Genomic DNA, 15,850 nt, shown 5'->3' with positions numbered 1-15,850 from the left:
GAACTGGACACAGTATTGCAGCTGAGGTCTCACCAGTGCCGAATACAGGACAATTACCTCCCACGTCTTACATACAACGCTCCTGTTAACACACCCCAGAATGATCAGATCAGGTCTAGATCAGGGGTGGGCAAACTTTCTAGCCCGAGGGTCACATCGGGGAATAGAAATTGTATGGAGGGCCATGAATGCTCACAAAATTGGGGTTGGAGTGCGGGAGGGGGTGTGGGCTCTGGGGTGGGGCTGGGGATGAGGAGTTTGAGGTGTAGGTGGGTGCTCTGGGCTGGGACCGAGGGGTTCGGAGGGCGGGAGCAGGGGTGAGGGTAGGGGACTGGGTTCTGGCTGGGGGTGCGGGCTCTGAGGCGGAGCTGGGGATGAGAGGTTTGGGATGCAGGAGGGTGTTGTGGGCTAGGATTGAGGGGTTTGGAGAGTGGGAGGGGGATCAGGGCTGGGGTTGGGGCATGGGGAGAGGCTCAGGGGTGTGGTCCCCGACCCAGCGCCGCGGCCGGAGCACCAGAGCGGGGCTGAGCAGCATGGTGCAGCTCCCGACCCAGCTCCCCGGCTGGAGAGGGCCTGAGCCACTTGATGCAGCTCAGGGGCCAGCTTAAAATGGCCGTAGTTTGCCCACCCCTGGTCTAGATAATACTTAGTCCTACCTTGAGTGCAGGGGACTGGACTAGATGACCTCTCAAGATCCCTTCCAGTTCTATGACTCTATGATTCATAGATGCAATGGAAGCTGTGCTTTGAACACATAATGTACTTTGTAATGCTAAATATTCTGGAAAATCAGATCCTGAGTGTTTCAAATTAGGCACCCAAAATTAGTGGATACTTTTGACCTTAATGTCTCTATGCCTCAGTTCCCCATTTGTAAAATGAGAATAATAATATCTCCAAACCTCATGGGGTGTTGCAAAAATAAATTAATTAATATTCCTGAAGCATTCAAATACTATAGTGATGAACATCATAGAAATCCAATGAGGAAATTAACAATTCAGCCTTTAGACCAGGGTTTGAATAGCATAAAATATAAAAGGCATAGGGCCACCCACTGAACAATAAGGAGAAAACAAAATATTGAATAGCTGTTCCTTAAATGAGCATCATCCATTCTGTGCACTGAATGAGGCAGCGGTCTTGTGGAAAAGACAGCATGTGATCATGTAATTAAAGCCTATATTAAAATGCACATGCACAAGGGAACTGAATTAAGGTTGCACAGGCAACCTTAATTCTGGCATTTCCTAACCTCTAGGAAGCCTGAGCTTGGGCTCTCTTGCTCCTCCAAGTTCTAACCAAGGCATATGTAATACCTCACTGATCTACCAGCTAGTGGTTTGACGATTTGTCCGCTCAGGTGAACTCACATAGCTTCCACTTTCCTCTTCATTCCATTCCATTCCCTACTTATTGCCTCAGAGTCCTCCCACATAAATGCTGAATGCCCACCACATACCACAAATACTGCGTTTGCCCATTGGAGTGGTTTCTTTATAGTCCTGTTCCTATGCCACCTGTCAGAGGAGAGCACAAAATCTAAAGCAGTTTCACCATCCTACTTCAGTGTATATGAGGGTTCACATAAGAACAGTTTAAGAGTGACATCTGAATGAACAAATTAATAAAACAATATTCTTACGGACATGCTAAATAACCATTTTCACTAGACAGATTATGCTTCAGTACTCTTTATGCTAGTCTAGTCAGCCTTTATAGCTGCAAGATAAAGAACAAAATTAACCATTACTAGACAAGAGAGGAGCGAATCATTCGATTAAGTGATATCTACAACCAAGCAGAGGCTTTCTGAGTTAAAATATACCTCAGAAAATATTAGTAAGATATCTCCTGCAAAGGAAGCAGCAATTGCAAAGCTCTCATTAACATCAATAGGAGCACAGTAAGATCTATGCAGAGCACTTCTGGAAATTGTACCCATTAACTCCTTTAAATTTAGATTTAGGGGAAATTTTGCACATCTTCCTTTAAAAATAATTTTTGTTGTTTTTGTACAGATACCTCTACGCTCTGTATTGTAAGATCCTGAGATGCCATGGTGATGATAATGATATGAAAGTATAGATAACTAAACAGGCCACCCACCTGCACATAGGCCATGTATCCTACACTAGAGAGTACACAGTAATCAGTAATTCTGCATTTGTCACAACTATTTTTGCTGCCATTTGGTCACTGCCACGTGAGTCTTGATTTGATGATTCTTGGAGAGCACTTTCAAACATCAAACCAATTAATTTTAGGGACAGAGCAGAAAAGGAATTCAATCAATTGTAGAAGCCTTTTCCTTTTAAATGCTGGGTTTTGTTCTTTGTTGGTGGGTTTTTCGTGGGGGCTGGGAGAAGAATGTTTAAAAATTTACCTCAGGATCTTCACAGCGATGTTGAAAAGGTACCATGCTGCCCATAACGGCAGTTCCCAGAACTGACATAAAGGACATTTTGTGATCTGACACCCTGGTCTTTTGCCAAATAACTGCCTGAAACAAAATGGCACAGAGTCAAATTTTTGACATTATATTTAAGTTTGTTGAACTCAAGTCATCTGCAACATTACATGACTGAAAACATATATACACAACTGCACACTTATACAGGACATGTAACATTCTATACTTTGATCCTCTTGCATTCATAGCTTTAGAATGAACATACATGTGACAGTACTTTATGATATATCATCTCATAAAATCTTACTCCTAGTTTAAATAAAGAACAAGAAAATGAAGGAATCTGTTCCCACATATATATATATATTAATCATGGATGTAACTTTAACTTACGAGGATTTCTGCAAGAATTGAAATTTGTGCAATTGCTGAGAAGTAATCAGCAAAAGAATTTATTATGGATCCACTCTGCCCTCACATGCATTCATCTAGTCAGTGGGTTTGTATGGCTGTAACTGTATAAGATTGGGGTCCTAAAAATGCATCTTGCATATTCTTCATACCGGCTGGCATCATAATATAGAAGTTGTGATGCTTATAGTACCATAGCCAAAGTATAAATCACTGGCCTGGGAATCATTAGGTTAGATTTCTGTTCCTAGACTCAGTGTCTAACTATCACTCTCTCTGCCTTAGCTTCTTTATTTGTGTAAAGAAGGAAATTGTGCTTGCTTACTCACACCTTTGTAAAGTGCTTTGAGAAGAATAAAAAAAGGCTATATAATTAATTATACACCTTGCTATGCTGGTGTAAGCCCCTAGATAGATAAGTTACACTGGATTTCAGATCCCAGAGAAGACAAGGCCCAAGACAGAAGTATGGTCTTAGCTTTGAACCTCTTAGCTTTTGTCATTTTGTGCCAATGTTAACATAGAACCTTGCATTTTAGTTAATCCCCTATTTTTGGGCAAATTAGAAGAAGAAATGGGTGGTACGTATTACGTGCTTTTATTTTTTTTTTAAACTGCTCCTAGATAGCTATGAGTTAATACGAAAAACGCTAAGGACTGCTGCTCCTGTTACCATCTATCCTGTTCAGAGACATATTCAGGAGTTTAAGATACAGGTATGTCTACAAGAATTTAGTTTTTGGCAACCTGGGATGTAAATCTACCCCACACTAGCCCACCATACATTAGCCATGTGGACCATGCTATGGCACAGTTCCCTAGTGTGTTTTAATCTACTCCCATTTCAAAGTGGGAGAGATCAAAGCACACTAGAGAACTTTTAGTGCACAGCAGCAGGATCTATACAGACACTTAGCATGCAGCAAGCTAGTGACAGGTAGATTTACATCCCAGCTTGCCACAAACTAAGTGTTTGTGTAAACAAATCCACAGATGAATGACTTGACAAACTACAATAGCTTGAGCTCCCTCAGAACCATTAGTCTCTCAGCAAATATCTGTTACAGACATTACTGACATACCTTAGTTGAGGTTTTCAAAGTAAACTAGAGGATTTAGCCACACAACTCAGGTTGAAATTAATGGGAATGGTCTGACTAATCCCCCCTCCTAGTGAGCACTAAACATCTTTATAATTATACATAGACTTTAACCAGTGTTTCATGTTGACTACAGTCATCAAATAGCTGCATCTAAATGTATTTTAGTGTGCAACATTCCCCAAGTGCTTCAGCACCTAAGCACAACAGGATAAATTAAGATAAAAAAATGTTAGATTTAACCTGAAATTCCTTTGCGTTACAATACTGAATTTAAAGTGTCCTAATATGTGCAAGGAATCCAAGAAATACAAAGTGAGTTCATAGTATTCAAATACCGGATAGGATTTAAAAATATGGTAAGTGAGCAACAAATATACCTACAACCTCAAGAAATAAATACAGAACCTTAAAATCCCACCTGTCCTCCAAGGTATTTCCTTGCCTTGCAGGGTGCATTCCATTGAAGAACACTGAATTCCTGTAAAAATGATACTCGCTTTCTGCACAACAGATGGAATGTTCAGGCTGCAGGACTGCAGATATAGGAGACTACAATTGCTCCCCAGTCTTTATTTCTTCTAATTACACATCAAACACTTTGAGCACCATTTGGACTGCTGGACTTGCTATTTGAGTCTAACTCACTTAAGAGTATAAGAATATAGTCATAAGGGGCACTGTGACCATCACCTTCTCCTTCCACTGCAAGCTTGAAAAGCCCTGAATTTAGTGGCTTTGGTTCACTGGTGGTGGATAGCGGGATGAGAAGAGCCACGTTTCTAGGAATTCCATAGGAGCTCCACTGAGGTTTCCACTGTGCTACTGAAAGGCGAGCACAGAAGACAGAAGGACAACGGCTCGCTTGCGGATTTAGCAGCAGCTCTGAAGTGGTATTGCTGATGCTTCATAGAGTGAGTAGTGGAGGAGGGAAATTCTTCCTCCCTGTGCCTATCTCTACTCCCTTCCCCATAAACATCCTCAAAGCAGTGAGGAAAGAATTTTCCCTTTAGAGTTCCTCTTTAAAAAAACATATTTGTTACTGCTTCTATTTTGAGTTATATCTACATTTTATGTGATCAAAAGTGCCAAGCAATTTATCTTTACTAGATATATTTTAAATGTGTGTGACCAAACTGAGAAAGATGCTCGTGACACAACTAATATAAATGTCACACTGTTTATTTTAGCTTGTATTAACGTGATGCCACAGGTACAGATATAAATCCTAGCTGCTGATTAATGCAAGGATGTCCTTACACTGCCTGACCTGCTGAATGGCCGAAAAAAGCTCATTTCAATAAACTGCCTTAAGAAAGGTATGGAACATAAAAACTTACTAAATGCAAACTCTGTAAAAGAGGAAACTGCTAATAATTTGGGGCACATTTTTACTGATCAATTTTTTCTTAAATATCAGGATTAAAAGCTGTAGGCAAAACTCCTAAATCTAGTTACTAGAACACGTTAGCTCAAAGTTCTCACATTGCAGAGGTCAGTCAACTAGTTAAACGTGCGTATCAGATAACCACACAACAGATTGGTTTAGATTCATTTTCAGAACTGGCTGCACACTATGAAACAACACGGCATGATACTTTAAAAATAACTGGTAATCTAAAGAATACATTATAAATGAACTGACTTCACCAACAGGTTTTGAAAAAGAAGAAGAATCAAAGCTGTTAAGAAGCAATGCTACTTATATTTATTTATTTTTGAAAGTGTCAGTACTTCCCAGTGAGTTTCCTGCAACAGTTGATTTTTATAAGCTTGGTTATACGCTGAAATTGTGCTAAAAATATATACACACACACACCCTTATATTTTCTAGGTCACATAAGCCTAGTGTCTGTGATGAGCCAAGTAAGAATCTGACTCTAGTCAGTATGATGACACTGCAAAAACACCCTAATTAAAGATATATTATTACATACAGACCATCTTAGGTTTTGTTGGAGCTGACCAAATATATCCTGCCTCCCTCCCCATTTCATTGAGGGGCACTGCATGAATTAGAAGGCATAAAAAGCCAAATGCATATAAACATCTATTTCACAGGCATAGATTAGTGTATTGACACATTCGGTATTTGTGTATACAGTACGTACATTTTCTTTAATTATACCCCCCCCCCACACACACACACTTCATTCAGACCATACATCTCTGTTGCTAAATTTTAGAGCACATACATATAGGCCAAGATTATTCCTGTCTTTTGAGCAGGTGCATAATAAGTGGGGGAAGAGTCCCTCATTTGCATCCCACAGCAGAAGCTGGGAACAATGCTTTTATGCTCGGAAAGAACATGAGTTCTTCAGAGTCATCCTTTCCAGAGACAGTAAGGAAGGTCATAGGGCCAGACTCCGCTCCTCAACCAGCCTTGTTTTTTAATACTCTGACCAGCAGCCATGTTAATACTTTTACCAGCATAATTGTGCTGGTTTACCAACAAAAGAGAAAGCTAAATCTAATAGTCAAAACAGAGAACTGGAGGTCAGGGGAACCGGATTCTATTTCTGACTCTGTCACTGATTCACAGTGTAACTTTCAGTTAACCTGCCTGAACCACAGTTTACCTAGCTGACAAATGGGAGTAATTAATGTTTCCTGCCATTGTAAAGCACATTAAGATCCTTAGCTGAAAGGTGATACATCCATAAAGGTTATGTCTTCACTGCCAAAAAAAAAAAATAAAATAAAAAGGTGCTCATTTACCAGGTGATAACTAACCCGTGCTAGCTATCATGCTGTAAAATCCTAGTGGAGACAAGTTTGTAATCTTTACTGTAAAGTAGCTAGGTGAGGGAAACATAATGTGGTAAAAACAAGAGTGCCTTGTCTCGACTGGCATTTTACAGCACAATAGCTAATGCATATTACATGTGGTCCTGAATAAGAATGGATTTAAGTGCATGCTTAAGTGTTTCTTGAATCAGGCAATAAATCTTTTTTTTGAAAAGTGGAAAGAGGCTGCTAGCTTTTGTGGGGGTTTTTACAGGATGTGTATATAGACACACTGCAAATTTCCCAAATTTTCCTATAAAACTCCAAATTAGCTGGTTTATTGAAACAGAAAAGTGACAAGCTGGCGACAGCACTCAGCAAGTGTTACGTAAAGTGATGACTAACCACTGAAAGATAAATATTATAGCCTGTCTACTAGGAGATATGGAAAATGAAAATAAACTGGCAGGAGAAGTGGTTGGAGCCGTAGCGAAGGTAAAGAAACAATTACACCACCTTCTTACGGTGAATCAATAATCATTAGTACATTTTTATGGGGAAGAAATTATAGTTGAAAGTCTTGTCAAGGTAAACCTAAGGGCATCTAAATTAAACTTACATTACCAAACTTTCTTCTGCTTAGCAGGCATACACATGCATGTTGGATTGTCTCCCTGTTCTTGTCAGCATTAGTGTATTTATATGTTTAACAATCTGCCTTGCTCCCAAGAACAGGGCAGACAGAGCAGAGACTAAGAAGCCTGGTCCAGCAATCTGGGTTTGTTGGCGGTAAACTGCCAAGAAGAATTGGTATTTTACCTGTGTGGCAGGCATAACTCACAGATTTTTCTTCAAGTTCAGTAGATTTCTTTTTAATTTTAATTTAGGGTACATGACCTCTTGAGCCTTTCAAACAGATTTAAACTACTATTTTTAAAAATATCCTCAACAAGAATGTGCTTGTATGTTAAATTTCAGCTCAAAGGAAAGGCCCACTCAAAAAGACATATTCCCACAACTAAAACCACCACTGTTTAGTTTAAAAAAATATATTGACAACAGCAGCAAACCGAAACAGAATCTAGAGTTTGCATTTATAGGAAGGAAAACATAACAAAAAGAAGAGGTCTCCAAGAACTTGCAATATGTGTAAATTCTTTGTTTATAGTGCACAGACACCTAGCTGCAAGAGCAGGCATATTTTTTAGGGAGGAAGAACAGCTGTCAACTAAATTCAAAAAGACAGGAAGATAAAATAATCTTAATAACCACTTTCTTTAAAAAAAAATTCAGTTTTAAAAATTGTCAAGGTTATTTTATTTAAACCAAGCTAAAACTGGAGCATTGTTTTTAAATAAATGGTAAATTCTCTCTCTTATGGAAAGAGATCCTTTGCATAATCATCTTTTGGAATTAAAGTTTAATAGCAAGTGCAGTTTTTAACAGTAACTTAAAATGGGGGAGAAACCTCTCCCCCAACCCTCAACTCTTTCAAATATTTTAAGGATTCCCTAAGGATTAAGGGCCAATTGTCCTATCCATTCTAAAGGTGGAAGGGATCCAAAAAGGTGTGGAATGGAAGACTGCCACCTTCATGGCATTAGCTTCTCCTTTTCCACATACATCTTCCCCTGGCCCCCAACACAAACACATGCCTCAGTAGGTATCAGACACTGCAGAAAGGAAGGGGTGGGCTACAGGCAAGTTTGGGGGATAGTAATTTTCCACAGCATTATCCTCCCCCCACCCCACAACAAACCCAAGGGATTTCCTGAGTAAATTAATGCTGACTCCATGAGCACTCACTTACTCACTCAGGTGTCCCCTTAGCGATGTGAGCACACCCTCCCAAGGAGGGAGACATTTCAGAGAAGCAGGTGGTGGAGAAGCTCTTGGCAGCACGATGCCTATAAGAATCATGCTTGCTAAAGAACTGGAAGGCGTCAAGAGGAACTGGAAAGCACTGCAGGGTCACAAGGCCTCCCTGTGGATAGCCCTGGCCTCCAACAAAGCCCCCAAAATCCACACAGATTTTAGAGGGAGCTGATCAACCCACTCTGCCAGTTCCATAGGGAAGGGATAGAGAAACTCTGCTCCCATGCATCACAGAATAAGGAGGCGATTCAGCAAGTAAAACTTGCAGTGTCCAGTTGTCATATCTCACCAGAGGTGGTGGTGGTGGTAATGTTTTAGCATTAAAACAGTCATGCGTATGGATTCTTAAACTGTAGGGGAAAGTTCATAGGTCCATGTCGTTTCTGCAGCAGGGTTGATCAAATAAAAACTCCTCTGGGGCTTTGTCAACACAAGAGGTTTTTTTTTTGTTTTGTTTTGTTTTTTGGCAGGAGAAGTAGATAGTTCGAATCAGTGAGATTACACAAATTGCAGTGGGAGACTGAGAACTGAATCCCATTTTTAAAAGCATTTAAAAGGCTTTTTAGTATTTATTATTAATCAACAAAAGCAACACAGGATATAGCATTGTAACAAAACACAGTGGCAAGATTATAAAAAGGCACACCTCCAAGAAATTATTATAAATAATTTCCTCACGGCTTCCTCTCCTAACTCTCCCCTGCGTATACAAAGTAAAGCAGTCTGAATGCCCGCAAGAGCTGAAGACATGTATTAGGTATTGCAGTACATACTGTACACTTGAACCAGTCATTGTTATGAGATTTCTCATATATGCTGTGCTGTCACTTGAAAAGTATGATGGATGGGAAACTGGATGGCTCAAGGAATTAGTAATAGGATACACAGCATTTCACCTCCAGGTCACCAGTTCGGAATTCAGTCCAGGTTGGTAGTGACCAAAGGTTGTTACCATCTGACAGCTGTTTGGCGGCTGATGTAAAATGAGTTGATGGTCTCTGTACAGTTCCTAGTAGACAGGTGCTCACATCACAAAAAAACCACACCACAATTAGCACCCTGTTTGGCTTCCTCGGCAAAGAGGCTGTAGAGTGACTGGACATAAAGACTAAATTACTCTCCAGGTTAGGGCTGAGGCACATTGGCAGGGCAGTTGGGAAGCCTACACCACCAGCATACAGGCTATATTGCTTCTGTGGGTATGCAGTTTGCAATGTTGCCAATCCAGCACCTTTCACAAAACCCAAAGACCTTTTCAATTAAAAAATAAATAGGTTGGAGGCTCATGACAAAACAAAGTTTGCAGTGTCCTGACTGCACCCACCATGAGGTAGCCACCATTTTAGATTCCTGCACACTCATATACTTTAAGATTTAAGATTGTTATAGTTTTAATGTGCTTCTTTGAGGATTGCATGTATGAAGATTACAAACCTTCGAACATAGCTGCAGAAGACTTGCTCCTTGGAGGAAAAATTCCAAACCAAAGGGCCTGATTCTCCATTTGTTGCACCTCATTTGGGTCTAATCCAAAGCCCACGGAAATCAATGGAAAGACTCCTTTAATTACAATGGTCTTTGAATCAAATCAATAGTCATATAAAATACACTTTAACTCTAGAAAGTGCAAGGCACTGGAGGAGCAGCCACCACCCTGTGATGTAAGCTGTTTTTGGGCTCCTGAGTCCTGCACAGTATTTAAACGACACTGTTAAACAAAAGCAGTTAATAATGAAGTAGTAAACTGGAAAATTTTGAAGACTAAAACCACAGATAGTCAGCTGTAACTACACAAATAGGAATTCAAAGTGCCTGACCTGATTCACTACAGCATTGCACTAGATCAGCAGTTCTCAAACTGTGGGTCGGGACCTCAAAGTGGGTCACGACCTTGTTTTAATGGGGTCGCCAGGACTGGCTTAGACTTGCTGGGGCCTCGGGCGGAAACCGAAGCCTGAGCCCCACCGCCTGGGGCCAAAGCCGAAGCCCGAGAGCTTCAGGCCCGGACAGCAGAGCTCAGGTTACAGGCCCCCTCCCTGGGACTGAAGCCCTTGGGCTCTGGCTTTGTCCCCCCTCCCCGACCCAGGCAACAGGGCCTAGGTGGGCTCAGGCTTCAGTCCCCCCCCGGTGTCATGTAGTAATTTTTGTTGTCAGAAGGGGGGTTGCGGTGCAATGAAGTTTGAGAACCCCTGCTCTAGATTTATGACAGAACTCTATTGATAACAATTCTAATTTTCCCTTCTGAGAAAATATTACATTGTAAATATCCAAAGCACCCAAACCTACTAAGTTATGAGCCAATTCTCAACCACGATTCCCCTGCATTCTTCACAACTTCTAGTTTAGAGGCCTAATTTACTACTCTTATGCTCCAATTTTACATCACCACCACAAACTGGCATCTAAATTAATCTTATCAATTGAGGAAAAGGACTTGAGCATTACTGTGGATTGCTCAATGAAGATCTCTGCTCAGTGTGCAGCTGCAATCAAAAAGCAAACAAAATTAGAGGATGCATAAGGAAAGGTATGGAGAATAATACTGAATATATAATACAACAGAACCCCATTTTTCTGACCCTCCCTTAACCAGTTCTCCACATTTACCAAACCAGGGCCAGAAGTGGGTGATCTCTCTTGTGTCCGTTAGATGGTGCTACAGCATCACATTATCCCATTCTCTGGTTTATCTGGAGTTTTGATTATCTGATCTGGCCCTGGTAATTAGACCAGATAAATGGGGCTCTACTGTATCATTATATAAATAATGGTTCATCCCCATCTCAAAAGAGATATTGCAGAATTAGAGGGTGCTAATGAGACAAGCAACAAAATAGTAAGAAGCACTGACAAATTCTTATATTGAGAGACTTGAAAAGTTGGGATTGTTCACTTTAGAAAGGAGACAAGAAGGGACATGATGAAAATATACAAAATAATGAATGGTATAGAGAAGGTACATGCGTAACTTTTAGTCATGAAATTTTATGATACAAGAAATAAGGGACATTCCATGAAATTGAAAATAGCAAATTCAAAACTGATAAAAAGAAATACTTTTTCCACACAGAACATAATTGGACTGTGGAACTCATTGCCACATGATGTCACTGAGGCCAAGAACTCACCAAGATTCAAAAAGGAACTGTACACTGATATGGATAACAAGAATATCCAGAATTATAATAGTTAATATGTTTTAATAAATGTTTTGGAAAGGAGACAAAAATGCTTCCAGGTTTAAGACGATCTCCAACTACTACAGTTTAGGACTACACTTTCATGAGGGGCAGATTATTCCACATCTGCCTACTGTGAGGTTTCTTGCACCACCTCCTGAAGCATCTGATACTGACCATGGTCAGAAACAAGACACTGGACGAGATAGGAACTGTCATACTGGATTAGGCCTATGACAGATCTTTTTATAGCTGAATGTGGAACTACAAATTGTAGTGGGGTGCACGTCCCCGAGACAAGTGCAAATTTTAACCTTTGGAGGGGAAAAAAGCCAACAGATCCTTAATTTCCCATACCATAAATGATATTTATCCCTGGGCAAAGGGGCCAGCACAAGACCTATCCAACATGTAAGCCCTATTTTGTGCACTGACGTGGGAGTCTCAAGTGGTCCATGGGCTGGCCATCTGCCACGGGGTGAATTTCACCCCACTAGAATGTATGACAAACATATTGAGCTGGTTCAGTTTGTACAAAGATAAAATTACTTTCCGGGTTCCACTACCATTTTTGCCGTCTCTAAACAAGTTTTTTCCCTTCAGCAGAAAATAACACTAGATTTATATAGTGTGTTTGGGGGGTAAATCTTAGAGAATTTGACCTGAGCAATGCATTTTGCTTCAATATCAATTTGAATTCCATTTTATTAAAAGGTTCAAATTGTGTTTTACAGTTCTCAGTTACCACATTGCTCATCTTTTCCGGGGGCAAAGACGCTGGATGTGCTAACCAAGTTAACTTCACACAATCTAACTCATTTAACATATAAGGGAAAGTATTCTTATCTAGGATTATTTTATCTAGCCCCCTGCCAAGAGTTGAACAAGTAAGTGGGTTTTAGCCCAAGAAAGCTTATGCCCAAATAAATTTGTTAGTCTCTACGGTGCCACAAGTACTCCTGTTTTTTTTTGCTGATACAGACTAACACGGCTACCAGTCTGAAACAAGATTCTGTGTAACTTAAGCAAGACTCATATACAGGAATATCCAGCTACACAGCTTTAAGATATGCCAAAATATGTTTCCTATTGATTGGGTTATTTGATATTTATTTTTTACCCAACAAAAATACAAAGTTTGGAACAATTAAAATAAAGCTTGAAACAATTTAAGATGGCTGAAAAGTTTGTATCATCCTAGCTCTCTGACTCAGACTTGGAAATCAAGCTTTAGTGAAGGTTTTGTTTCAAACAGGAGTACGCACTCGGTAATAATGGAGAAATACAATCAGCCTTAAATAACTTATATAGAAAAGAGCAAAGAAATAAGAATGACAGAAATAGTGGACATATTTGCTTTGCAAAAATGTAACTGTGCCACTCAATTCATTTAAATTTACTTATCAACTCACATTTTTGTCCATATACTTACTATCACGTACAGTACTGCACTAACCTCCTACGTGCAGAAAAAATGAAAGAAGGGACTATCAGGATGGACAATAAAAAATTAAGACAACTTTTGGTCAACAATATTTGTGTCAAAGTATCATAGAGCCCACAGCCAAACAAAGATGTATCACCACACATGTTCCAGAAAAGAGACATTCCAAAATAGGCTAGGCCTGAAACTGCTGGGGGAAAAGCTTTTGAATACTGCATATTAAAGATACGGAGCTCAACTGTCCCCCATACTGGTTTTTCTCACACAGGGAATGGGAAAGTCTGTTGCCCCAATCTCGGGTATGGCCAATCTGTGCTTGATGTAGGACTTGGGAGTGGACAGGTCTATAATGACACAGATGGTAATATCCTAGCTTCGAGCTCCCCCAACATTAGGGGTTGCAAAGTGATAGTTCAGCCCTGATTCAAATTAAAGCAACCGTAAGTCTTCTCTAATGTATAATGGCAGTAAATAGGATTTTACATCAGCAGAGAACCACAGTGCAGTGCATTCAAACCACACTTTTTCCCTTCCCTGACATGCCCCTGATGCTAGCTGGGGAGCCCAGGAGGGAGTGTTGTCGATGTCTGAAATGGCGTACAGCTAACTATGCCAATGCAGCTTTGTGATCTTTAAGGATCATATTGGGAATCTCATCCCACCTATCTTAAGTATCTTAGAAATACCTATCATGCTGGTATTACTTGTGGAGTTTCCATCTGATTATTCCCTTAAAAGGGGTTTAATCCTGAAACTCATTGATCTACCAAGATCTGCTGGGGTCTAAAACCATCTGTTTGGAATCCCTTTATCCCTGAATTATCTTCTAGTCCCATGGAGGCAGCTGCAACTGCCACGCTGGTTGCTGCCTCCAACCCCTCTTTGGAGGGCAGTGGTTCATTGCAGGACCTGTGAGAAATGACAGCTCATAATCACTCCAAGATGCTGTATCTGAAATTGTTAGTACTTCTACAGTAACTTTTGCAAACTAAAACACATCTCTACCATTTGTGGACTGATATAGATGGCTGGAATGGAACTATTCATTGTGACCCACATGGAAATTTTATGTATTGTCTCTCTTTCCATATGTTAAGGAATTTCACAAACAGTAGATCAAAGTGCATGCAAATGCTCACCACATTTACTAGTGATTTAGCTAGTGGCTACAGATTTTAAACAGCAAAGGACTTCAAGTTGTTGTAGCTGCTGTGGCAATGAGAAAGTTCCAATTCCAGGGGATAACCATCTTTATAGTGCAAAATATACCAGGAGTTTACAGGTGGCTGCAATATGGCAAATTGGACTGAAAAGTCTGACACCGTTTAAACAAGAGTAGCTAACTCTGGAATGTGCCTGGTTCTCCATCAGGTAATGTCAACTTTAAATAAACTCTCAGAATACTCTTGTAAATTATTTCTATTTGGCTGTCTCATTATTCAATATGCTCTCAAGGAACACGGTGATGAAAGAAGAAAAAATACCTCTTTCTAACATACCCATACTGGCAAGAGGATCAACATTATCAGTATTCAAAGAATGTCTTGGCAGGATAAACCTTCATAAAAAGAAGGAGCACTAGTTGCTCCAAGCTGTCAAAACAGCAATCGTACTTCAAGGGTTGATTTGCAAAGTGATTCAATATTTACGGCTAATGCAAACAAAACATTTTTAGCAGACACAAAAGCAGCCAAGCATTTCCTATTTCAGAAATTCATTGATAAATATACTCAGTGAGAGTGAGAAAACAAAGTGTATTTTTCTAGAAATTAATCCAAAAAGCATGAAGAGCTGTTGTTGGTTCTTCATACAGAATTTTAAATTCTCTTTTTTTCATATAACAAATGGCTGTGACAAGCAAGTGGACTGCATAACAGTAAGACAAATTTCTAGAAAATTCAATCGGAAGGAGCATGACACCCACTGTTTAGTAAATCAAGTGACAGAAATGGAGTAGAATACAGTATGTTCTGAAGCTCATGGCCAAATGTTTTAAACTTAAGGACCAAAAGATATAAAATTTTAGATAGGCAACTGAATAAGAGTCCTGATTTTCAGAGATGCTGAGTACTTGGTAGATCCTATTAACTTCACGGGGCTCAATGGATTTAAATGCCTAACCTCAGACTTGCACATGTGAAAAACTTGACCTATGAATGAGCTCTTTGCACAGGTACAGTACATCCTTTCCCAGGTAAAAGTTGTGTTTTTTCACTCTCCTTTCATTCCTTAGTCAGTCCTAGCTTTTGGCCAAAGGCTCCCCTTCATCTGCACAGTTTTTGCCACTTAGGGCTTGTCTACATAGTGTGTTAATCTGCACACCACAGGGATGTAAATTTTACAGGACACCAATGTGTTGTGCACTGACTGGCCTATGTGGACCCTGCTGGCACACTCTAAAAGTTCCTTAGTGCATGGTTAACGTGGTAGTGTTTGAAGGGTCCACACTTTTACCCTTGGGAAAGGATGGGAAACCAGAATTTACACCCCTTTGATGCAGATTAATGCACCATGTAGACTAGCCCTCATTGTCAAGCTCCCTCTTATGCAGTATATTAAACCATCCTGACTGCATTCCCAACTGTCAACCTTCTCTGCTTCTCTTTCTCCCCTATTCCTTCAAATTCTCAACCATTGCTTTCTGTTCAGTCTCTTCTTTTAAAAAAGCAACAAAAATAAGCCTCTGAAAGAGCCCAGT

The 15,850-nt window shown here is 40.1% G+C and overlaps 1 protein-coding gene across 11 annotated transcripts in view; it reads right to left on the bottom strand.

Moving 5' to 3' along the window:
* The window catches only part of PMS1 (PMS1 homolog 1, mismatch repair system component), an 85,764-nt gene that overhangs the window by 36,606 nt on the left and 33,308 nt on the right, over positions 1–15,850 (bottom strand). For 7 of the 11 annotated variants that reach the window (XR_005227270.2, XM_043525608.1, XM_037912043.2 and 4 more), the window contains exon 6: positions 2,387–2,503. The exons of 2 other annotated variants lie outside the window; for them this stretch is intronic. Coding sequence is in view for 7 of the 9 variants with exons in the window: in XM_043525608.1 (XP_043381543.1) it covers positions 2,387–2,503 (117 nt within the window). In the remaining 2 variants the exon portion in view is untranslated. Of the gene's footprint in view, positions 1–2,386; positions 2,504–9,963; positions 10,070–15,850 lie in introns of those variants that run through there. 2 more of the 11 variants (XM_037912046.1, XR_005227271.2) reach the window with 1 other exon arrangement.

Source organism: Chelonia mydas, chromosome 11 (assembly GCF_015237465.2).
Source record: "Chelonia mydas isolate rCheMyd1 chromosome 11, rCheMyd1.pri.v2, whole genome shotgun sequence".
NCBI lineage: Eukaryota > Metazoa > Chordata > Testudines > Cheloniidae > Chelonia > Chelonia mydas.
The sequence above is the reverse complement of the archived record's forward strand: the minus strand, read 5'-3'. Positions and strand labels throughout refer to the sequence as shown.